The sequence below is a fragment of the Colius striatus genome, chromosome 20 (genome assembly GCF_028858725.1).
Source record: "Colius striatus isolate bColStr4 chromosome 20, bColStr4.1.hap1, whole genome shotgun sequence".
In the NCBI taxonomy this organism is placed as follows: Eukaryota; Metazoa; Chordata; class Aves; order Coliiformes; family Coliidae; genus Colius; species Colius striatus.
The window spans coordinates 301571-327678 of record NC_084778.1 but is presented as its reverse complement, the minus strand read 5'-3'; the positions used below and the strand labels follow the sequence as shown (position 1 = coordinate 327678).

At 44.9% G+C, this 26108-nt stretch overlaps 1 protein-coding gene across 1 annotated transcript; it reads left to right on the top strand.

The window, feature by feature from the left end:
* Window positions 1-589: 589 nt before the first annotated feature.
* On the top strand, window positions 590-24944 carry WSCD1 (WSC domain containing 1). The gene is made up of 10 exons (XM_062012476.1): window positions 590-696; window positions 918-962; window positions 8744-9418; window positions 12199-12313; window positions 12835-13019; window positions 15264-15385; window positions 20182-20347; window positions 21826-21990; window positions 22633-22833; window positions 24550-24944. The coding sequence occupies exons 3-10, from the start codon at window positions 8992-8994 to the stop codon at window positions 24900-24902; spliced, it is 1734 nt and encodes a 577-aa protein (XP_061868460.1). The 5' UTR covers window positions 590-696; window positions 918-962; window positions 8744-8991; the 3' UTR covers window positions 24903-24944.
* Window positions 24945-26108: the final 1164 nt, after the last annotated feature.

Genomic DNA, 26108 nt, shown 5'->3' with positions numbered 1-26108 from the left:
TCAGTCTCCATGTGAACCAGTATTAGAAAGGAGTCCGTATGTGCAGCAAAGACAGCAGAGCAGGCAGTCCTAAGGACACCAAGCAAACTGCCTCTCAGCTCTCACATTTATAAATAATTTACTTCTATCCACCTGTGCCCAGAATAACAATTTGCTGCCTGAAACCTCTGAGCTGGTGCCAGGAGACTGCTGGGGACTCGCTTTCCCGGGACCCTCTGGACCTGTTGGGAAGGGTCTGGGTCTCCCGAGGGATCTGCCCCTAGTGGGAAGAGGCACCGAGAAACAAACACAGAAGCATCCGTTCAGCTGATCGCATTAGCTCCTCACACTGCTGCTGCCGGCACTTCGCTATCTGCCTATGCAGCCATCCGTGCGTTCAGACAAATGTATAGGCAGACAGAGTGTATGGGTAGGTCTGGAAACGTCTGGAGCTGCGGAGGGCTGCAGAGCTCTTCCATGAAGCAGACGTAAAGGAAAGGCTCTGTTTCCCCGAACACGGGAAGCGTTACGAAATACGAGTGCACCGACCGTGGCTGAGGATTTTGGCAGCGCAGCGCTGAGGCTGCTCGGATCCCGCCTGCTGTTGCAGGAGGCCATGGAGCGTTCCTCCCCCGCCGGCCCCCGCACGGCGCAGGACCCCGGTGCCCCGGCCCGGTGAGCCGCAGGGACCCCGGCGAGGGACCGCGCCGGGCGGCGGTGAGCGGGGAGCATGTGCGGGGCTGCAAGGGACGGCCGGGGGCACCCGGGCGCCGCGCAGACACGGGCTGAGCACGGAGGGGTGCTCGGGAGGATTACAGCTCTGCGTGCTGGAAGCGGGAGGCAGAGGAGGATTAGTGGGGAAGGGCAGAGGGAGCAGGATTTATCAGCTTTTCAGATATGCATGACAGATTTTTATAATATTTCACTGGATTGTCTAGGACTTTGCCTGGCTACAACACGAGCTCCTCAACCATAAAAGAAAGGTGAGTTTTTCCCTCTTTCTCTTACACACTTGCATTATCTGCGTCTGCAAGCTGTTCGTCAGCTGGCCTTGACACAAGTAATAACCAGAAGACAACTTTTTGCTGAGGTATTAACATTCATTGCAGTCTGAATGGCTGCTTGATTTATTAAATTTATCCATGGCATCTAAGTACACGAGGCTTAGCTGCATTATTTATAAAGATTGCAGTGTGCTCTCAACGTGCCCTTCTCTGAGCATCTACAAAACATTATATATTGAAAAGTAGGCATTGATAATGCAAGTGTGTGTTTGTGTCACATAGCCTGGTGAGGCAGGTTAGAACACTCAGCTTCTCTAAACTGTTTCTGAACCATCACTGTGCTAAATAAACACACTCTAACAATTTTTAGTACGTGGATATTGCAGGAATTTGGATGTTGAGGGGTTTACGAAACATGCTTCTTAAATATCTATGATTTAGCTACAGAACTGCATGTTATTTGAATTCTATTAGATTTCCTTGCACATAGGAAAAGATCTCATCTCTAGCTACTGTGGGCTGAGGCAAAAATCAATATATGGTACATTTTTCAAAACAATCTCTTGCAAAACTTCAGCCTATAGCCACAGAACCGTACTGGGGTTTTTTAAATTGCAAATAAAGCACCATTTGCTGGATGCATTTGCAGGGATATGTGTTATGTATGAATGGTTTATTATTGATCAATATACTTTCTAGGTTCAAGAATACTGTTTACTGATAGGTCTCAGTGTATGAGTTAATGGTGGCAGCAGATTGTACGTTATCTTTTGAGTACACATCCCTCTATGTACAGAATCTTACACACATACATGTACATGTGTGGGTATGTCTACATATAAAGTGTAGGTATGTATATGTCTGCTTCTTTTCCATACTGACATGGAATCACTCCTCCTGATTATTACTTTATCACTGAGCTAAGTAAAATAAAAAGTATTGTATGAATGGAAGAAGCACCATATCACCATAGTGTACTTTTTGTCCCAAACTGTCCCCAGAACACTTTCCAAGTCAGCACTCTGTCTCACAACAAGTCTTCCTGGACCAGCTGCCTCCCATGGGCTCTTCTCCATCCCCTGCCACAGGCTGCTGCCTTACTGCCCAATTTGCATCTACCTGTGCTAGAAAATTGATCTCAAAACTGAGGAATATCTAGTGAAAGAGCTGCTGTGAACAAATATGCACAAGTTAGTGCTGACACTCCAGCCTCAGGCTGCAGCTCTTGCCTTTCACTTCCAAAGCTGAATTACCTGTCAACTTTAAAACACCTCCCACATTGCATAGAATGGCTATCATGTATTTTTTTCACGTGTATTTTCAACTTGATTTGGCTAGTTTATGGACTATAGACCTTTTATCCATCTTCATGATATCTCTGCATAAAGATTTTTTCTGCTTTACTTATCACAGCTCACCACTGTTTATCAGTTTTAACACGGTGTCAGCATCAAAGGTGACTTTGCAAACTCATGACATCTTGTAGCAAGCACACTTGTAGCAAGCAATGGTAAACTTGCTAGAAAGACCTCTCAAGTGGCAACATTTGCCACTGCAGCACAGGCAGAAATTGTGGTGCTTCTACCTCATTTATAGTTTGTTGCCAGACCTTATGTTGAGCTCAAAATAACACTCAAAGCACCAGTTTCAGGAAATAGTTGCTCATGAGGGGCCATGTGCACTGAGTCAAGACGGACCCATCCTCTAGCAAGGAAAACTTTTAAGTCGAAAGTGGTGCTCATTGCTTCCGAAAGCCCAGTTGGTAAAGCCAGATATTTTGGTAAGGAAGCTGGTGCACATCGGAGCTTCAGTGGCCAGGTCAGGCTCAAGGTCCCTCAACTTAGGTCTCACCAGTCACCTCATTACCTTACTGAAAATCCCTAGACAGCAAGCTTCAATTTGATGGGAAAGTGGAGGAAGAGTTAGTTTCTAGAAATACTGTTCTCTACATCAAACAACTGGAGGTGACCTGGGAAGAGATGGGGAAAAAATTCTTTTATTGTATTTAAATACAAAACCTCAGCAAGTTCTACAGCAGCAGAATTGAATGGTGTGTGTTTCACGTAGAAGGTGATGCAGGATGTGCACAAGCAAAGCCTGGACATTAACTCATCCTCAGCTTTGCATGCCTGAGCATGGAAGAATCCTGCCTTGAAGTAATGAAGAAAAGCAATCTGAGTTTTCCACTTGCCTCACAGGAAGGGCAGGGATGAGAAAACTGGAGAGAAATTGAGCTGGCATGAGCTGCAGCGGCTGCTGGGGCCGTGTGGGACGTGAGCCCGTGAGGCATGAGCCACACTGGGGTTGCACCCTGGTGCTGCCCATGCAGGACAGCTCGTGCTGCTGGGAGGATGACTGTGGTTAAAAGGCATCTTCCCTGCAGTTAAAGCCACATCTGGAGGGGTGTCAGAAGAGTGCAGAGGGGGGAATGCCTGCCCAGCGACAGCACTGGAGGCTGTTTCTGCCCCTCCATCTGAAGCTCTAGGAAGGCCAGGCTGGATTCTAGTTGTCTCTAGTTTTAGTGCTGCATTGTAACTGCCAGAAAGGTCAACACTCACGTTATATTCCACAGACCTTACCTCATAGAAAAGTACATGTTTAAGCAGGTGAAGGAAATGAGTATTATAGTAACTTTACATGGAAAATTTCCTCTCTTTTTGGTTAAAGAATGTCCTAGGAAAGGTTATGGAATTATTAAATCACCTCTTTTTCTCTCCTCTGCGGGAATTCCTAAATTACACTGTTAAGTTAGTGAAACAATTCCACATGACACTTTCTTAAGGAGCTAGAAAAAGTAACAATGGACCCAAGCCAAAATCCATTAGCATCAACCTATATCTTGATCTGAGTGGATTTTGGCTTAAGACAGTAGGGTACCAGGATATTTCTTTTAAGTTTTACTTATAGCATGTGTTGCTTTCCACACAAAGGTGACCACTGCTTCATTTTTCTCCTCCCATGACTTGGAAACTGAGTTAATGTGTGATTTCTCTGTCAGTTCCACTCGAGGTATGAGAGGAGAGATCAGATAGCAAACCTCTGTCATCTTTTTTAACTACTTTCTCAAAATTCAAGAGGCCTTGACTTTCCAACCAGTCTCAAGAAAAGAGCAGTGTGTATCCAAAAGAAAGGCTGTGAGCCAGAATCCTTCAGCTAGGTCCTAACTGACAACACTTGTCCTCAAAGAAAGCTGACAAAAGAAATGTGGAAGAGGGATGGATTTTTCCAAAAATAGTGTTCATTAGTCCAGTTCCATTCAGTTTACAATAGAAAACAGTCTTGCTTCTGTGCCAAGAACTCTGAATTTGCAAAATCCTGCTGTTCTTCAGACAAGATCAACTACTGATGACCTGCAGCCATCAATGCAGTATTGAGCTAAGTTTCTGCACTGAGCAACCTACAGTCCTCAACTAAGCAGCTCTTCATCAGCAAGTCTAGGGCTGTTCTTTAGTGTCTTCAGCCTTTACCAGCTTTCACAGCATCACTGAAAGTACTCAGTCTTCCCTTTAAAAGTCCGTAAGCACTCCTTTAGCTAGAAAAGTAAAATTTCCAAGAACTTTACAATGTTTCCTCAATTTCCCTTCACAAATATATTATTGCAGCTGCCTAGTGTGACATCTTCTGTCACACTTTGCGAGATCATTTTGTAAGCCAGGCATTGACTTGCTTTTCCTTATAGCAAATTTTTAATGGCAGGTATATACCTGGTATTATATATGCAAAGAAAGAAAAATAAGGATTAAAAGAAAACCAGCACTCAAAATTGGAAACGCCTCGGGTCTGGTGCTCAGTGCTGTCAGCGCACTTGGAGACACAACGTGCTGAGCTCACAATCCGTGCTTTGGCATTTCTCAGCACTGTGCACAAATCCACAGCACTGCGAGGACACTGAGGGAGGAGTATGTTTCCAGAGTGGTCTGAAACAAGGAGCATGTACAGACAACTCCCTTCTTTGCCTCCTTCCAGAAAGAGCGCCGAACAATCATGTCACTGGTGCAGCTGTTCCCCTACCTGTTAACCACATCATTTGTAAGAAATATTGATAGTTCTACACTGACACATGATCCTTTGCCAGGCATGGCGGCTGCTCCCAGCATCTGCAGCAAGTCCAACTGGGGATTCATATCCCTCGAAAGCAGCTGCCTGCTGACGGACGTGGTCAGGGGACCTGGGTGCTCTGTGGCTGTCAGAGCTCCTTTCAGAGAACACCACTCAGGTCCCCTTGCTTCCACCACCTCGCTCTTCTGGGCAACAGTAAGACCCACAGGAGCAGGCTCTGAGCAATGTGGCCTGCAGGAAGGTTGCTGAAGAGAAAAGCAGCTGTTTTGTTGGTGATGGTAGGACCATGCCTCATACGAGCACTGCAGACTCAGGCAAAACCTCTGAGAGAGCATCTCTCACAGCTGTCACCCAGCACCATGCATTCTGGAGCCTGATGTCATCTGAACAAACAAACAATCCATCTGCAACAGTGCTCAGGAGGATTCACAGCACTGGGACAACTGATATAATTATTTTCCCTTTTTTGTTTTAGTGTTAGTCCTTTCATTGTTCTCTTCACCTAGAGGTCTTCTCTGCCGCTTAAGAGTTCTCACCGCCCATCTCAAAGTCCTTCAATTATCATTTTATGATTTTACTAACTCAGCTCTCAATTAATATGATACTAACACCCCTTTGGCTGTGAGAACTGATGAATAGGAACAGAAGACTCTACTTTTCTTCCATTTCCCTTCATTCATTTTAAGTGAAACGTATGAAAAAGACAAATTATACACTTTCTATTACCAGATAATAGTTCATATCCTACTTACACTTTCCTTTTTAATATCATCATCAAAAGTGATGCATTTCAATTCTTTTAGGCATATTTTGATGATATTGCAATATGCAGTTTATTGAAAAATCAAATGACGTTTTTTAATGTCAGCAGCACTCCCTGCTATTCCCCCACTAAAAAGCAATTCTTTAGTTGCACATTTGCAGTAGTTGCTGTGGGTGGAGAGTCTGCTTATTTATTTGGTTGGTTTTTACTACAATGTACTGTCATGGCAACTGTACTGAGGCTGAATGCATCTGGAGGTAATTTATATTTGTCATATTGTCTGCAGTAAAATTGGCTCGTACCATTTAAACTTTTTCGACCACCGGGCTAGGGCAAAGTTAGCCTTTGGAGATCCAGAAGCAGTTTCTCCTTAGTAAGTAAATAAATAAAAAATCAGGCAGAGCAATAGAAGCAACCCCAAACACTTCTTGATGTTTAGATGCAGAGATCGCTGCATACTGAAATGAGATCCCTTGTCTCAGGCAGTTACTCTGGTTCCGCTGATGCATTGTAGGTTATTCATCCTGCTAACATGGGAGGCAGCAACATCCTGCCCTTTACAGTTACTGTCTGGGCAGGCAATGGCCAAGCCTGTCTCCCCTGCCCTGTCTCCCTGATGCCTCCTAGGCATCACTGTGGGCTGCCCAGACAAGCAGCGGATCCTCTTGTCTGCAAACATGGGAGAAACTCAACTGAAATCTGATGAAAGCACACAGGGACATTAAAAGGAACTAAATTGGGCCAGTGGTGCAGTTTCAAGCATAACATGTCCAACTTCTGCTACATGGCTTCAATGGTTCTTCTCCAGCCGAGCTGACACTATTCACACCACTGACTCACAGCACCTCAAGGTTCCCAGTGTCACAGCACTGCCTTTCCATGAATACCCACGTGATTGCAGCCATCATCACCTCACAGATGAGGCTTTGCAGAGACACTTTATTAAGAAGACCCATGACAACTTTGTTTGCTGTCTGCTCAGTCACCAACCACCACAAAGTGTGGCTGTCTCCTCTGCTGGCCAAGACTCACCTCAAAGCACTGCCTGCAGTAAGGAGCACGGCGATTTCCCAGGCAGAATCTCAACAGCTCATGTGCGCACACATCTCTCTTAAACAGCCTCTTCTAGGAGCAGCTTAAGCTTCCAGTAGCCCCATGTTAGGAACAACTAGTGAATGAAATCACACCTATGCTGATAGACAGTATTTCTTCAGATAAATTAGCGCAGTTACAATCTTCAGTATCTAATTATGGTTCATTTCTTGTTCATCTGTCTAGGTACTTCTAACCCTTTTACTGTAATTCTTGAGCACTCACAACACTGAGGGGAGATTTTCAATAATTCAACTTCAAGGGTCAGTTCTTTAGTTGGTGTAAATCAATGCACTTGCTTTGGCTTTGGAGCTGATCAGAAGGGAGGTGTGTTAAGGTGCACAGCTGACCAGGCGGTCTGAACTCCCCACAGCAGGTTACAGCTGCACAGCCTTTTGCACCTGCTCTCCTGAGTTCTTGGAGAAAGTGTAGAGATAAACACATAGGAGATTTTTGGGTATTACTCAACCTATACAATTAAGACCAGCATACATGAATATCAAAGACAAAATGTTACAAAAAGCACCGACATCAGGCTCTCGGGGCGATCTGACTTTAAGCTTAGAAGACAGGGATTCCTGCCTTGTACCAATCCTACTTAGCAATAAAGGCTAAAGGTCACACAACAGAAATTCAGGCTCAATTGACAATATATTTTCTGGCCCAGATGCTTTTGAGCTTTGATTGCTGCTTGACAGAAAAAGGTGTACAACTAAATTTAAAAATTATGGGTGGAGATTTAATTGGTGGCACCTACTTATGAAAGTGGCGTAAGTGAACATGCACAAAAACTTTAAATCAGACACTGAGACAAAAAATCCAGTGAATGGATGTTTCTTTGCCGGGACTGGGGATTTTGAGAGCGTGCCCCAACTGCAAGTTAAGCAAAAGCCATAATAATATTTTCTTTTCTGGAAAACACTGCATCTTTTCTCAACACTTGCCTGGCTCCATAGAGAAGTGATTGACTGGGAAAACAGGAACTTATGGGGAGATGCCAGCTACAGGAGGTTAAAGGTTCCCTAGAGCACAAAGGAGCTTTTCTTGCCCAGACAATCCTCTCATGGTATACATCAGCACAACTAAAGCCTGTAAAGCTCAAGCAGTCAAGAGATAGATGGTGAAACTTGACTTTTTCCCCCCCTACATTCTCTGGTGCATCCACACATCAATATTTGACAACAAAATCTACTAAAAAGTAGCAGGATCCCTGGTTTCTTTTAAGTGACATGAACAGCAAATCACATTGCTCTGTATCCAAGTACAGAATCCACAAACATTCCAGCATAAACCCTGACTTTATTTGCTGCAAAGAGATTAATAACTATTATCTCATCATTGAAAGTTAATGCAATGTCTCTTTTTTTCCCCACATCGCTGTTTCCTTCTGATGTGCATTTGTAGCTTAGTTACTGTTTAGCTGAAAGGAAGGAATCTGATAATACTTTCCTAAAAAGATGGCTATGCTGTGGCTGCCTGGTCCAGCCAGTGACAAAGTCTGCAGACATCAGCTACTGACAAAAGAAAAAAAGAACCGTTTTTCAAAACATCCCAAGAGCAATAACCTCATCACAGAGGTATTTTTTGTGCATTCCTAGTTAAAACAAAAGAAAAAAGAAATAAAACAAAAAGTAAGGGTGAAGATCTGAAGCTAGCTTCTGCTTAATCAATCACTCTCATTGGATTACAGTTGTTGAAACACATAACTCTAAACCACAGATGGAGGAATGCTCAACAAAAAACCCAACAAAATAAAGAGGGGGTAGGTGGGGGGGAAAATCACCCTGGGTGGTGACCAGTACTTTCTATTTGCATGTGAACCAACCTTTTTCCATTGGCATTTCAGGTTTCTGCATCAGCTGTTGGGCAGCTTGGCAGAGCAGGACAATGGCATCACCCCTGCTGTGTGCAGAGCCCTGGGGCCAGCCAGGCGCCTGAGGCCGTGGCGTTGCCACACGAGGTTGCTCTCTGCCACAGCCATTGGGGAGAAGGCACTGAAGTGATGGGCTGAACTTATGAGAGTAACCGGCACCCTTCCAGGTGGAGATTCAGAGACCTGTTGGGAGGCGTGAAGGGCCTGGTTTCAGTAAGGGCATGGCCAAAGCTTTCTTCAGGCTACAGAAGTTTCTTCGTCGGACACAGTTTCTGCTCTTCTTCCTCACAGCAGCTTACCTGATGGCTGGCAGCCTCCTGCTGCTACAGCGGACACACTTGGTTATCCAGCAAGGCTCCCGCGGGACCTCTGCTAATCAGGCCCTGCCAGTGCCAGACAGGATGGCTGGGGTTGGGATTGTAGACTCCAGGACACTACAAAACGCACGCCTTGGCCCCAGGCTGCTGGGGGGCACGGACGCACTGCAGGAGCCGGCCCTGGACCAGCAGCACAGCCCACGGTGGCTCGTGTCCCGCAACTCAGAGCTCAGGCAATTGAGAAGAAGGTGGTTTCACAGGTTCATCAGCAATCAGGAGCCCATACAAACAGCAGGATTTAAAGCAATGAAGCACACAGCTGAACACAAAGGTAAGGGATGTACCCGTGCATATGAGCTGCATCTCCTCCTGGGACTGTCCCAGACAGACACTGCTGAGCACCACAAAGTGTCCCTGCAGAAACACCTTCCTCCTGGCTCATCACCACTTGCAAAAAAGTCCTTAAGAGTACGCACATGTCAAAGTATGATCCTGATGTCCCTGGTCATGCTGAGCTGTAACTTTCTCCGTAAAAGTATTTTTATTGATTGAACGAAAGTGCAGACAGTGAAATATGTCTCCCTAATTTAAATTATTTTCTCTTCAAGCAGGCAGAGATGAACACTATTCAATTGATTTTCTTTCTCAGAACAGGGAACACTTTAAGAGTAGCTTTTACTCAATTAACTATCCAAAACCACACAACACCTTAAGTCTACAAGTGCATCCTTGCTGCTAAAGCTTTCTAGCATACACTAAACTCTACCATGGCAAACACATTTGCTGTTCCTCACCTGTCCTCAGTTTCAGTGCATTCAAAGAAGTAAATCCAGCTCACTGAACTGAGAGAGGGCCCACAAGCTCTTTGGCTTTGCCCCTTCCCCAGTCCTAATTGTGTGATGACAGCATGCCTAGCTCTCCCCTCACAGCTGCTTGGGCTGCTCTACTCTCCCTTGCCTTTGGTCATTTTTTTACTTCAATGAACAAAAGAATAGATAAAAAGCACAGAAATGTGGTAAGTCTTTACATGCTACTCTAATATCAGGCAGAGTATGAACCTGCTCTTTAAAAACTTCAATTAAAACCAGAAAGATTTTAAAAGTTCTCTATAGAGTAGTCAAAGCTTGTGCTCGTATCAGCCACTAAGCTAGACCCTTGCTCAGGTTCTAACTGCTGCCTGAACAGAGCCAGAAGGACTATTTATTGCCACGTCCCACTGAATTATGTGGGATGCAATATGCATCGCTTGAATATTTGACTGGACAGAAAATGACATTATTAATAACAGTATTGTTAACAAGCACTGGAATGCCTTATCAATTAAAAATTTAACTACCTACGTAAAGCATGTTATCTTCCCCCCTCACTTCTAGTAAACTTACAGCTTGTTATTTCATTATGGATCCCTTCCAAGATATAATGAACTCCTCCGTGGCTATAATGCTTATTAAAGCTTCAGCATGGCCCTGCAGTTCCTGCTCAGCAAAGTGGCACGTTGCATTATCACCAGGACTGTGTGTATGCACTCCTCACCAGTGCCACCCTAACAACACCTGTGCTTCTCCACGCAGCATGGCCGCTCTGCCCTGTGCACACACAGTGCGCAGGGCTTCTGGGGCAGACCCTTGTCCTGAGACAAAAATGATGACATCTGCTTCAGCATAACATCTCCCAGCTGCTATGCCACTGCCCAGGAGGCAGAGGTGACAGGGTCACCCCGACATGATGTGTTGCTCTGAGACTGTGGAGTATCTCCGTGACTCATTCACACGGGGATGTCAATGAGACGTGGTTTGTGGTGCTGGAGGGATGTGGGGAGGAGGGCAGATGCTGACTGGCAGGTGCCCTGTCTGTGCCTCCCTACTCCAGCTCTTTGGCCCTACACTGAGTTTTCTGCTGCTACTGGTTTGAATCAAAGTAAGCAGACCAAAAGCCTCCAGTAAAAGGCAGAATAACCTTACTGCAGGTGTGACTCCCACCTTGCTAACAACATGCTGTGGGTGTATATTCACAGCTTGGAAATTTTCTAATTGCATGTTTGCAAATTACCAACTTGCAGGTCTTTGAAACTACTCTTGTATTTCTAATATTTACATGATTTATTATTCCTAGCTCCAAAATCTCTGCGGCTTGAACTTTCCTTTTCTTTTAGATTATTTTATTGTTACTATGATGCTTTTTAGTTTCATTTCTCATACATTCTCTTCCTGTCCACAGCTCATGTTATTTAATTTCCCTGTATTATCATCTCAATACTGCTACTAAAATCAAATTTCCTTTTTTTCCCTTCATATTTTAATGATAAAATGGACATCGTTGCTGTATAATAGTGGCGCTGCATATCATTCTTCCCATTGCATATCTAAAAAAATGGGTTGGATTTTTATACTATTTTGTTCATGACAACATAAAAGAGGCTTAATCCAGGATGCAGCCTGAAAGAAATATTTATGTTTCATATGCTAAGTAAAGCCAGACATCTTTTAAGATATTCATTTGCACTGGAGAGAAAGAGATAGTTCAAAGTGCTAGCTAGACAGTGCTGCCTAGTTAAGGCTGAAGTTATCTTTCCATTGTAGCTTCAGTATAACTCTACGTACCCAAAGAAAATTGACTTTCTCAATATCTCTCTTGCGTCACCTCATTATCAACTAGAGATTTTCAAGAAAACTTGGTAGAAATCCTCCAAGACTTTCTGAAGTTTATGCCATTTTGAAGATACCCTCTCCTTCACTTCAGAAATTCACAGAGCTTTGTCACTGGCAGGCAGGAGCCCAGAGGGCGGCAGCCGCCTGTAGGAAACGTGTCTCTGGGGCAGCCGCAGCCTCTGGGTCTACACATACACAGGCACGCTTAAAGTAACCTGGGCAAGGGGAAAGGCAGATTTCCCTTCAGTTCATTTCCACTGGATGTTTGGGCTTACTTCTTCAACAGCACCTACAAAGGTTTAGTACCAGCAGACAAGTCTACAGGGGCCCCGACAGCTTGTGACTTGGTTGAATACAATCCTGCTTGCAACTTATGGTGCTGGATCACATGGGATAGTTATTTCCCCTCTCCCTTGTGTCAATCCCATACATGTCGCCTAACTCTGGTCTTGCATGCACACAGGCACCTACATGGGATGCTTCAGCGATGATTCAAGGGAGAGGACACTAAAGGGAGCTGTGTTTTATGACTTAAGAAAAATGACAGTATCTCACTGTCAGGAAGCTTGTGCTGAGAGGTGAGTGGTATTTTTTCACTGCAAGTTTTCTCTTTTTTGACAACGAACAGAACTGAACACGAAACGGGAGAAGTGGGCATACGTTAAACATACACCATCTGTGAAAACTCTGATTATCTTATACCTTCAGGCATGGCGTAACCCTGCTACCCTGCTTAAAGTAGACTATTTCACTGTTACCTATTTTCTTTATTACAGCATGGCTACTTACAATATATTTTCTGTTGTCCTGATCAAAAATTACTAGTTTGTTATATATTTTTTAAGATATCACCCTCCAGACCAAGTTTTCCTGAGGACTGCACTGGGCTGGGCATGCTGGGTGGGCTCAGACCACCACTACTCCCTGCCACACAAGGTGGCTGCCTGCCTCAAAGAGGCTGCACTGGTCCCCAGGGCGAGCTGAGTCTACAGCAGAGCAGCAGAAACATATGCCATACATGGGGACAGACTTCTGCTTCATTAGGTATAAACTTAGGAACAGACAGGGTACCTGTACTGCCTGGTTTTGTTCCCTGCAGGGCTTACAGTTATGCGGGCCTGGCGTATGGAGCAGAGTGCTACTGTGGAAACAAGCTCCCACTGACTGTCTCAAAGCCTGAGGAGTGCAACAGCGAGTGCAAGGGGGAAAAGGGCTCTGTCTGTGGAGGGGTGAACCGTCTCTCTGTCTACAGTGTGGAGGAGCTGCGGGCAGGAGCAAGACGACGTAAGTGGGTGTGTGACCAGAGAGAGGAGACTGCTGCCCCCAGGAGTGACACTCACCCCATGTGGGGAGATGCCAGAGCCGGGCTCAGCATGTGGGCTGTCTCCACTGCTCCTCTCGCTCTGTTTGTCACCAGAGTTTGATAAAGCAAAAGATAAAGGTGCCCGTGGGGCACGGTGTCCATTTGCTGATGGTCCAGACCCTGGTTCCCTTCCCGAAATAGCAGCACTGCTCACTGCCACGTAGGAAGTTAAGTGTCACTGGGGAAGGAAGAAAATACATTGCAGAGTGATTGCAACAGCAGCAGAATTTCAGCTGAAAAACTACTCCCCTTCATACTGCAAGAGACAATCTGAATATGCTTTAAGAAACAACCCTCAAAGTGGGTGCCTTACAACAGAAGGGCAGAAGAGCGCTTGTATCAATGCCACCCTAAGCTCAGAAGGGATCCTAAACAAAGTGCTGTGTGACTGCAGCACAAGAGTAAGGAAAAGAGGAAGGCACACCAATTTCTTTCTTAAGTGAGATAGATGAGACCACAGAGTTTTGCTCTGCCAGGGACTTCTGTTCTAGTGGCAGTTGGGACTTTTGTTTCAACTTGAGATGTCAACTACTTGTCATTCAATTAGTTACCACAGGAGAGAAAACATATAAACCTCTGGGCTAACACAAAGCACATAAAATTTCTAAATAGCTGAGCAGTACACTTTTGGCAAGCTCACAAGACTTTACAGATGTTTGCTGAGAAGAAGCATCAAGACTGTAGGTTGTGCCTGTATTGACGGTACTTCATTTCTTCTTAAAGACAAGTCAAGGTTTCTACAATAATCCACCCAACTACATATAAATTATATATCAAAGGTACATAGACCTAAATTGCCACTGTCAGGCTGACGGGCATGTTGGCAGGATTCCCAGGACATGCATCACTGTTTAAATCTTCAGCATAAAATATATATACACATATCTCACAGAAAAGGTGGCATTCATTTTTTTCTTAAATCTTAATGAATTAGTCATCGAATTAGTCTAGCCTAGAGCTAGATTTGTATTCTGCTTGCCCTTAGTAACATCTGATATTTGACTGCCTGAAGAATCCCACTGACACAAGCTAGCTAAGGGGCCAACAGTGGCACCTCTATCTAAACCTTCCCAGATATGGAGTCTGCTGGCTCCCTTCTCCATCTCTCACCTCCTCACTTCCCACCCTGTCTCCCTGGGCACCACTAGCTGTACAGCTCCTGCACCACAGGACTCGTGCCCCCACGTCACATTAAATGCTGTGAGAGAGTTAGTACAGAGTAACAAAGGGAAAGTATTTTCCACCTTTGTAAAATACACAAAATCCTAAGAATTACAGAAGCATCATACAACACGCAGACTTTTTCTCTTTTCTCACCAGCCACACAATGTTATTTTCTTCATATCACCATTAGCTCATCTGTGCAAATGCAGAGCCTCACCCAGGGTAGTGAGTTTCCATGACAGCTTTTGGTTTTCCTTTGGTTCTGTCAGGGGACATTTTTCCCGTAAGCAGGAGGGAAAGCCGTATTGTTGCTTGTAACAAGTATTTAGGCCAAATCCTAACTTCTTTCACAGGGATTCAAAAAATGGAGCAATTCTGCCAAGCTCTGTGGCATGTGTACAGCAGCAGATGAGATCAGAGGCTGATGCTAAAGACCCATAGAAAGCTCTTCTCCCCGAACAGCTTACAAAAGCCTAGTTCAGATTTCTAAGGCTGCAGCACACTCCCTCAGCCTGAAAAGAAACTGGGAGGGAAGAGGAGAGGTGCAGCTCAGCAAGTGAGCAGATGTGCAGGAAGGTGGGTCCCTGTGCAGGCTTTCAGGATTTATTCAAATTCCTTTTCTTTTCCAGTGCAGATCATGGGAAGCTTTGTAGATTTATATCAGGACTTTTAAGTCTTTCAGGGCAAAGCATGTCTTCAAAAGAAAACTGGGTCTCGCAAACAATAGCAATGCCCTCCACTGGTGGAATTTAATTTAAACTCTGCTGCAGCCCTACTTTCAGTGGTTTGTACAAAGCTAATGGCATGTGCTCCTTTGATATCAAAGGATCTGAAACACATTTTTCTAGTGTATATCATGGTCTCTCTTATTTCCATGGCATTTGGAATATAAAATTTATTTGATTATATTTAGCTTCTGAGTCTAATATTGTTCTCTGTGAAACAGGGAGGATACTACAGAAATTGTTTTCTCAAGAGAAACCTATTTCATATCCCTGCAGGGAAGAATGTTATCTATCGAGGATGTTTTAGAGCTCCAGAAAATTTAACAGACATCTTTCCAGCCTCTTTGATACAGCCCAATTTGACGGTGGAGATGTGCTCTGAATTTTGCTCCAAGAAAGTAAGAACAGTTCTCATTTCACATCCTTTCTTCTTTTTTGTTATTTTAAATTTTAATCTACTAAGGGAACAGCAGAAATTAGTGCCTTACAGCTCTGAATTTGTAAATGAGTTTCTAAAAGACAAAACTCAGAGTAAATACCCAGCGATGTATCTGGTCCATGCGTGCTCTTGACTGGGGACAATGGGAGGGGATGTCGTCAGAGTGATGCCACTAAATACGATACACAGAAAAACTGTTCTAAGTGACGAGTATCGACCATGGGGAAATCAATATCGTTTCCATATCACATTCAAACCGAGCCCAAACCCAGATCTGACCCTGGGGGAGGTCTTTTTGGCTGGCAGCTCATGGCCAGACACACAGCTGGAGGACAGATGTGGGCTGGCAGCTCCTGAAATGTGGCTGCAGTGCCCTGAGGGAGCTGGTCCCGACTCAGGTCTCAGAAAGCTGTGCCTGGGCAGGGCAGGGAGAAGTGATCCTCAGCATCCTCCACTTTGTGCAGCCCTGTATCTTCCCCTACAAGGTGGTCCTTCTGGTCTCAGGCTCCTCGACAATGCAGCAGTAGGCACTGCCATACGAACAAGAGGATTTAATGCTGAGGCATCTACAGAGGATGTTTACACCAGTCAGTGTGTAACTCTGTTGGCTAGGAATGTGATACAATCTTAAACATAAAAAAAAGATACCAGAGAAAAAGTTTCTCAGATAAGCACACTGAAACAGGTGGGTGCAAGCTAGAACATAAGAGGTTCCAAGAAAAAAACTTCTTCACTGTGAGGGAGCACTGGAACTGCCCAGATGGGCTGTGGAGTCTCCTCTGGAGACATTCAAAACCTACCTGGGCGAGTTCCTGTGTGACCTACTCTAGGTGGCCCTGCTCTGGCAGAGAGTTGCACTGGAAGATCTTCTGTATCCCTTCTGTGATTCTGTGTGACTTTCTTGTCACATTTATACAAATGTGTCTCCACACCAGATGACTTTCTGTCACTTTTGCTATAACCTACAGAATTTAAATCTGATTTATTTTAAAATGGCATCATTGTAGAACTTCATGTTGATACATAAGACCACATGTTCTCCACAGTTACCACAGAGTAAGACCATGGATGTAAGAACTGAAAGAGTTTGACTTTGATGCACTTGGGTATCCTCACAGCAGGAAATGTTTGACCCAGTGGCTGTTACTGCAGTTGGTTCCTTCCCTTCCTCTGAGGAAGAGAAGGATTCCTCCCCTTCTCCAAGGGGAGAAGGGTTCACTGGGTGGTCAGATTTAGCCTGCAGCCATATTCAGCCTCATGCACTAAACTGAACATTCAATTACTTTGTCTTCTAGCATCACAAAATTGATTAAAACTATTAAGGCATGAACAACAAATCTTCTTAATTACTAGGTAGACTGGGAAAGCTTTTCCCACTCAACATATCCTCTACATCAGCTCATCAGTATTTCAAGAATGCATCACAGAATTAACTCTGTGCAGCAAGTTGCAGTGAATCACTCATATACCCTGTATATAGTTAGTACCTTGCAACCCTGCATACACTCTCACACTCTCTGTGCACATTTATGTTTGGTAAAGCTGGACTTCAGGTGCAATTGTTTCCAAGTTCTGACATAACCTATTGTTTAATGATGGAAAAAAGTCTTGTTCTGTGTCAGCTTACCCACGTGTCATTTTCAGATGTGCTCTAACATGAGGTCAGTGTTTTTAAGCATGGTCATGCCATTTTGGTTTTGGGAGATGACTTTTCTAAATAAGTGAGTTTTCAGAAGAATAGTTCCTTCAAGGTTTTCTGGCCATGCAGCCAAAAAGTGGAAGCATTTGAAATTACTAGTGACTGAGAAGGATAGGGGAAAAGACCACAATGAAAACATACCACTTTAGTGTGACATTTGAACAGGACTAGGACAGGAGGGAAGCAGGTGGATGGAGAAAACTGTCCATCTCTGCAGAACATGCAATGCTACAGGCTTGGGGCAGAGTGGCTGGAAAGCTGTCTGGCAGAAAACAACCCGGGGGTGTTAATTGACAGCCATCTGAAGCTATAAACCTATTTTTCCTTCCTGCCTCCCACCTTTAGCTTTGCTAGGCACAATGCTACCCTTTGGAAAGTAACTGTATTTGCCTAGAAAGAGACTGGCAAGGTCGTCTTCCACTTAAGCGGCAGCAATTGCACATCCACAAGCCCAATTGTTACACACCAATTTGTGCTTTAACTCTAGATACCAAAACATAATCTGTTACGACACTATAAACATTGTTCAGACTTTGGCTCCTTTAAAAATGAGATGGGCAATTTCCTAGCTGACAACAACACACCTAGCCCTCCTGAAATCAGGAAGGCACTGTCACTTCAGTCCAGTCTGTTACACTGAATGGAATTATCCCACCAATTTCTATGTATCTTGAAAAAACTAGTGTGCTTTTAAATTTAACTAGTTGGATGCTTAAACATGTGAATAAGTCTTTTGCTCTTTGAGACCTAAAAGCAAATTGAGGCATAGCATATTTGTTAGCTTTTGGAAATTGCTTTGTGCAACTGAAATGGTAGCTCTAACCCTTGGAAGCATTTGAGATATGAAATTGAGCTAACAACTTCAGATGAAACCTGCTAAATACCCTTAATTATCAATTTATTTCTTAATTAACGGAGCAATGACATGGTTTAATAGCAATGCATTATCAGCCCATAACACAGATCCATGAATGTGCTTCTGTGCTAGGCCTCTTGGACAGAAGTCATAATTTTCATCTATTATAAGCCAACCTGCATATTAAATGAGCTGTCTCCATTTAAATTAATATTTTTAAATAAACAGTCCTTTTGCTCCCCAGCTGCTGTATGCAGTTATGTATCATGACAAGAATAAAATCTGGGAGAACAGGGAGCAGGACAGCACCGCGTTGGCCAGCGCTGCTGTAGAAGTACGGACAAGCATCTGCTTGCAGTTGCCACTTGGCATGAGGTGCAAGGTGCATCTTTATTCTAGGCTGTGTTTGAGGGCCAGGATGCTCACTAATTTTTCAAAGGAAGAAACACCGCTTCAATGTAAAGGGAAAAAATTCTGTTTGCAGGCAGAAACAGAACTATTTTGCCCTTGGATCAGGTCTGTAAATAGTTTCTGACAATGTCGTATCTCATTCACTAAGCAAATGTTGGCTGTTTGGGTACAGATGGCACATCTGTTATATTTGACTCCTTATCAGAGGATGAACACGTGGGGAACAGTGAAAGATAAGCTACTCAGCAGTCCTGTCACACACTCCCAGACTCCAAAAGACTTTTAAAAGGCAAAAAGTGTTGTTATGGAATAGGTGGAATTGAACGGTCTGAGCTTGAATAGACCCCAAGTTTCCTTCAGTCATGCTGTGGCTGTGCTGAGCCAGTCACTGCACAGCACCACACCCCATGCTGCTGAGCAAACTGTCAGGGACTCAGAAACCCAAGGAAAAACCCCAGTTCTCCTGGCAAAAAGGAGAAAGGCTGAATTTCAGGGCCAGTTTCAACTAAGTAGCATGCATGCTTTCCTTACTGAACTCATAGCCAACTGCTAATTTCTTGGGCAAATATTTAGCGTGTTTTCCTCAAACTTCTCTTAACTTTCATCAATATTAGCCCAGCTTCACCGCTCCGCTGCCACACAGCAATGCTGCTTTGCAGCCTGTTGCCTGTCTTGGGTAAGACTGATACACAAAAAATGAACTGCTTTTCATCAAATTCATTGAGAAGAAATTTCTTACAACCAAAAGTTTTTCTTTGGTACTTTTTCCTTGCAATGAACATCACCCATAACTTTCTTGTAATTGCACATTTTACACTCTGCTGAGAGATCTGTCACTTACAGCCATCCATCTGGATTTCATGTGAGGTCTCCCTATCTAGAAGCAAGGTAACACAAAACACGAAGTGTCTGCGCCTGAAGATAGAGCCTTGGTGCCAGCTGAGCTAACGCTGCGTGCTGCAGCAGGCAGGGCTGCGTTTGTCCTTCACTCATGCTAGCATCAGGCACAGCTGCGGCTGCACTCCGGCACCTCAGGTTCCCCTCTGCCTGTCCTGATGCAGCCCCATGTTTGTTGTCAGTGCAGTCCCTCCGAATAGTTGTACCAAAAACTACTTGCTGTCATATTTTTAACTAGATTGTCCAAAAATACAGACAGCTCTCAAACCCTGTATCAGGCCTCAAACACACATTTTTGCAAACTGTGAAGTAGTCAGACTAAATACATACTTTTTAAATGGCTTTTTAAAACATTTTTAAATACTATTACAGCAATTAGTAGGTCTAAATTTCCTTCTGTGCTTAAATTCTTTAAGGGCAAGTTTCCTCCACACAAACTGTGGTAAAATAACCGAAAAAGGCAAAATTTTTAACAGCTGATGTCTCAGTTTGGGGGAATATAAATGGAAACTTGAATGATGATCTGATTCAAAACGCTCATTTTGTGGGCAAATGAAAGCAACTTTTCCCACACTGATGTTTGTCAGGTGGAATTACGTACTAGGTGCTGCAGGAAGATTACAAAATCATTTTTATGAATAATGAAAAAACCCAGAATATTCTGAATTTTCAAGCTTTACAAGGCTTATGTCTGAAAACCAATTCTTAAGAAATTGCCATATGAAAGACAGTAGCATAAGAAGCACGAGCTTTACAATGATCTATCAAACACTGCTTTGATCTTGACAATGGCCTTGTGAAGATTTATTCTTTCTTTGCATAGCAGCAGCATTCCCCACAGGCCACTGATGCCATGGCATTTACACACCGATCTATTTTCTCTCTTTCGTAGGAGTTTCCCTTGGCAGTCATCCGAGGGCAGGAGTGCTACTGCGGTTACCCCACTGGGCGCTTCTCGCTGCACGACGGCGCAGACGGGCTGCTCTGCGGCAGGATGCACAATGCAAGCAGTGCCCTTGGGGGAAAATACTGCCTGGTCTATCAGACACCAGTCCAAGGTACGAGCTCCAGCTTCATTGTGCCAGGGCCAGATCCACCACTGCTGGAAATCACCCCTGTGCCCCTTCTGCAGCAGGTAAAAGTGATCTAGTTTACAGCAGTGACCCACAACAGTTGGTATCACAACACAGGCAGGAATTTAGGAAACACTCCTTATCTAAATCCTTCCTTGCAAATGCACTCATAAATACACATTTTTCCATTTCCTCATTAAGCAGCATGGCCTCACCTCACACTGGAACAATGTAATTCTTCTGCAGATGAAGACAAGAAGGCAGCATCTGGGAAAGCAAAGCCCACCCAAACCACACAGCACCTGGGGCAGCTGGGGACTCTGCTTGTTAAATGCACACCCACCTGCCATGTTAGCCAGCCACCAAGGCAGCTTTGCAGACTCTAACTTTGCTCTGCTCATCCTCCTCTAAAATATTTCTCTCCAAATATGTTTCAAATCCAGAAAACAAAGCAGACAGTAAGGCTTTAATCCAGGAAACCACTTAGGTGGCGCTGGCAACTTTGTTCATGCCATGATTTGTATTGAGTTCAATGGATCTCTCCACAAGCTTGAAACTAAACAAATTGAGTGCTTTTCTGGGTTGCTATTGCATTTTTTAACTCAATATTTTATGACTTTTTTCCCCCTCCACCTCCCAGTTCTGAGGTAGACTGCAGACATCAGCAGCCTACATCTGAAAAGACCACGCAACAAGTATACTTGCTCTCATGACATTGCTAGCACTTCCCACATCTCTGTAGATCTGTAATAGCAGAAGATGGCCTCCTCTGGACTGTGCTGGCACGTTCTAGCCGTGACTTCATCTAGAGACTGCTTTGAAGGATGAAGAGAGTAATTTCCAATTCATTTTCTGGCTTCTTGTTGAGTCATCACAGAGGGTCAAGATTGGTTCTCATCCTATCCTTGCTTTTATCGGCACGTTAAGAAATGAAGTTAGGGTTTACAAAAGCAGCTGTCTAGCCCCCATGGGAGATGAAGGCAGTGCACGTCCGTCACTGCCACTGGCTCTTTGGAGAGGAATGAGAGCATAGAGGTTTAACTGAATGCCAGCTCCTTTCAGTAGGAGGGGTTTCTCCTGCGTTATAAAACTCACAATTTCCAAGTGTAATGGCATAGTCAGGGTTTTACTGTAGAGTCAAACTGCCAGTCAAAAGCCGTTCACAAACAGGCATCAAGGGGCTTTTATCACAACTTGCTGGTAAGTACAATGGTTTGCCTTAGCTCTATCAAAAAGCACTGCCTAACACAAAAACCAGCAAAAACCTTTTCTGAGGATAATCTCTTTGGCCTCTTATGGCTGAATTAATTCTGGGAAGTAGCTGACTCACAACTGGACTCAGACCGATATCCTATATTTGTAAGAGAGAGAAGAAAGAAGCGATAAACCCTGTAATCAAGAGCTGTCAGTAGAATTATTAAAAAGCCACAATGCTAACAATGAAATATCTTCTGTACTTGCAGACACCCGCTGCACAGACAGGAAGTTCTTAACCACCAAATCCAAAGTGTTCGTTGCTTTGTCGAGCTTCCCTGGGGCTGGGAATACGTGGGCTCGCCATTTGATAGAGCATGCCACAGGATACTACACTGGAAGCTATTACTTCGATGGAGCCCTCTACAACAAAGGTACCATATCCAGAGGGATGGGACACACAGAGTCCTTCCAAGCCACAAACCTCTACTTGCTCGCTCTGGTATCCTTCTGCTTGGAGCCAAAGGCTGTCACTGTCAGTACACTTGGTAAAATTTAAACACACGCCTGGAATGAGCAGCCTTGTACTGCAGATGGCAGCCAGGATTGCTCCAGCAGTGGCTGAGCTGTCAGCTGCTGTCACAGACAACAGCCAGGCTCCTCATTCACAAAATTTGCACATCACCTGCACCACTGCTGCTGTGCACATCCAAAAGACCAGCTGACTAAAAATAACCCCGAGAGTAAAGGCCCATGGAACACAATGATTAGATTTTTTAAATGTTTCTGATGAGACAACAGTATCCTGAGGAGGCATGAAGTTTAGCATCACCAAGCACTGGCCCTGTGAAAAACAGCCCTTTTGCAGAGAGGTGCCAAGGAAGTCCTTCCCAGTGGGGGAAAGCGTGGCTCTCCCACACGTGCCCTGCTCGGTGGCTGGAGCTCCAGCTATGGCTTTAATTGCCTGATACTTTCACAACAGGTTTATGCCACTGTAGGGGATGATTTACAGTGGGAAAAAAAGACACAGGTATATAATCAAATGAAAAAGCCAACAAACCTGTCTTGTAAAACAGGTTTTAAAGGAGAAAAAGACCACTGGAGAAGCAGAAGGACCATCTGTGTGAAGACACATGAAAGTGGCAAGACCGAGATTGAAATGTTTGACTCGGCGATCCTGCTGATAAGGAACCCGTACAAGTCGCTGATAGCAGAGTTCAACAGGAAATATGCCGGGCACCTGGGCTACGCCACAGACCGCACCTGGAAGAGCAAAGGTAATGTGTCACCCCAGCTGGGGCCGGGGGGGCCCGCTGCCATGTTGGATAGTGTTTGAAACTCATCTTCTCAACATGTTGGGAAGGGGGGGAACGTGCTGGGACCTGAGTGAGGACTGCAAACAAATTCAGCAGGACCTGAGTACCACCACAGACAACATCAGTCCCAAAACCACTCAGACCTGCAATTTGGGAGTGACTTGGTCTTGTCACACATCCACCACCATGGAGAGGAGGGTCACCTGCTGTGGTCACCTGCACACAGTAACATTGCTGTCATTGTACTGTTTGGCAGAGAAAACACATCCAGGTACAACAGTCTTGAGTACAGCCCATTTGCCAAACTACGTGAAGTGACAAAAATTTGCCCCTGCAGCATGTAATAACTGTAAGAAATCTAAGATTTGGAGTATTCAGTGGAGCATGACGTTTCCTGAAGGAAACTTTAGAGCACTGTACAGGTGCTACAGCACAGCAGATAAATAAGGATAATAGCAACAAGGGGACTTGAGATTCAGTGTTCCTTGAACACAAGAAAAGACTTCAGAATATGCCTGCCATGCTTCATGCATTTGACAGACAAGCTGGATGGCATGACTACAATTATCCCACCGAATACATGGCTGCAGTCAGACTCTGCAGCAGAGAAGAGATTTGGCTTGCATTTCTCCTTCTGCATGCTTTAGAAATTACAGCTGTGGCTTGGCAAACCATGCAGCACAGGACTCAGGGGAAGTGTCCTCTGTCACAGCACATTTCTTTCCCAAGTTCATGTATCGCTTTTCATCACTCACAACTCAAGATCTATTTATCAAAGAAACAAACAAAATAGCCCTTAGAAATGACAAAAAGCCTAAAAGGAATAGCTTTCCTGTACTGCAAACTACAAATTTCAGACACACATGCTCTTTGTCCAGCCCAAAAGCTTTGGCTAGCTGAACTTAAAATCCCTCCCACATGCCAGGAACAGAAGAATCTTCCCTATTAATCATATTTCCTTATCCAGTCTCCCCATAACCAGGCTGGTAAGCATGCAGAACGAGACGTTATTCAACAGATTTGGAAGTCAGGAACATCTTGGGCCACAGCCAAGACTAGCAACTGATGCTGCATTTACATAATAAAACAGTTAATACATTATTGTTTAATTTTTATTAGATATGTACACAAATAATACGTAGTAAGTAAACCTGTCTCTCAGTTTACACTTGAAATGGAGGTAAAAGGGTAGGAAACCCCCAGAAGGGAAAGAATTTGCATGAAGTTACATGGTAAAGCATCGCTTAAGCCACCATCCAATATCATCCTGCCCTGGTCCCTGCACACAGCCACCTGCTTGTGGCACAGACTGCTGGCAGAGAGCCCAACTCCTACCAACACAGCACAGGAAAGATGCAGAGCTGTGGCTCTGCCCTCCAGGTTGCTTCCTCTCCTGAAGCTTCCCATGCAGCCCAGAGGCACTCAGCCCTGTGAAGGGCCATGAAGGTGGCACAGGCTGAGTGACAGGGGGGCAGCAGGATTAAGCATCATCTGTCCCCATGCCAGAAGCCACAAAGCTGAGATGCGTCTCATGAGCTAGCCAGCCATGCTGCGCTTCTCCAGCACACATCCATCCAGCAACATCAGACCAGTCTTGTTGCACAGATAACATTTGGAAAATTGCTGAAATACAGCATGGTTGACATTGTCTCATCTTCCTGTTTTATGGTCATCTAGAGTGGCCTGACTTTGTGAACAGCTACGCGTCCTGGTGGGCCTCCCATGTCCTGGACTGGCTGAAGTATGGGAAGCGCCTGCTCATCATCCACTACGAGGATCTGAAGCAGAGCCTCATCCCCAAGCTGAAGGAAATGGTGGAGTTTCTGAACATGACTGTGACAGAGGACCGACTGCTCTGCGTCGAGAATAACAGAGACGGGAATTTCAAGCGGTCTGGTGCTAAGCAAAGGGATTTTGAGCCATTCACCCAGGAAATGAAAGATCTTATCAACAGATACATCCTGACAGTGGATGAAGCCCTCAGGGGAAGAAACTTCACAGGGCTGCCCAGAGAGTATGTGCCAAGATGATAGCCTGGCAGAACTCTCTCTGCTGAGTTTAAAAATAAAGTAATTTTGGAGAAAAAAAAAAAGAAAAAAGGACCAGAGGTTTATAGCAGTTAAAGAGAAGGTACTTGTGGGGTCTGCTGAGCACAGCAAACTCTCTCCACTCTTGGGTGTTCTTCAGGGCACTAAGTGCTCTAGAAGGCAAGCAACGAAGGATGGAAATTGGGTTATAAACCAAGGCAAAAAGCTATTAGTGTCTGCATTTGTGTGCCCCTCCCAGCACAAGTGGTGTAGAACCTCACAGTGGAGCACTCCTGCTTCTGCAGAGGGCACCCTGCCTCCTCATTCCACTGCCATCACAGCTCTGCCAGGAGCTGCTTGGGTTTGCACAGCAACTCTGTTGGAAAATGACGTATGTAAAAATAGAGGAGGGGAAAAAAATGTTAATACTGATCAACAATTTCCATCTGAGCTTTTAAGAAAAACGATTGCTTTCTTTTAGTATAGCCCACTAGGCTCCTTCTCACAGATTTGCTGGTCAGGTCACCTGCCATAGTGGTGTCAGAGGTGTCGGGGGAGAAAAGCAGTGGGCAAAGGTGCCTCAGATGCTGGGCAGAGAGGCGCCTCAGGACTGACTCCAGGTTTCCTTTGGCCCTTGGCCGGGTGAGCCCCACAGGGAGGTCTACAGCCACAGCATTCCCCCCAACAGTCAGGAGCACAACTAGGGACCCAGAGGAGAAAACAGACATTCAGCATGGCCAGAGGCAGAAACCTCTGTGCGTCACCAGTCCCAAACAGACCCAACACCTGGACCATGACATGGAGGAGCTCCCAGAGGGGTGGAAAAGAAGGGGCTGTTGCCTGTGCCCTGGGCTCAGCACAGGTTTCTGCAACTCTGTCCATGAGCCTGGAGAGTCACAGCAGGTCCAGTGGGGTCACCGTGCTTGTGCTGCCCAGCTGTGGCCACTTCTGACATGAGCCTGGACCATCCAGGGAGCAAGGGCAAAGGGGATGAGTCCCAGCCCTGCTGGCCCCAGCACAGGCAGGATCCCTGGAGGAAGACTGAGGCAGTCCAGCCCGAGAAACATTAACCTATTTATTGCTGCTGTCTGGAGCCATCCCTAGCAGCAACGCGTGTTTTATTTCTAACTCGCTGCAGTTCACAGCAGTATGTTTCATGCCATGGTGGGCCACACACAGGGTGCACAGGGAATACAATGTGGGGTGGGC

What these genes read in the sequence shown, in the direction of transcription:
- WSCD1 (XM_062012476.1), top strand. Translation starts at nt 8,992, where the DNA reads ATGGCCAAAGCTTTCTTCAGGCTACAGAAGTTTCTTCGTCGGACACAG. An exon ending in GCACACAGCTGAACACAAAG is followed by an intron (nt 9,419 to 12,198) that starts GTAAGGGATGTA and finishes GCATGCACACAG; the next exon opens with GCACCTACATGGGATGCTTC. An exon ending in CTATCAGACACCAGTCCAAG is followed by an intron (nt 20,348 to 21,825) that starts GTACGAGCTCCA and finishes CTGTACTTGCAG; the next exon opens with ACACCCGCTGCACAGACAGG.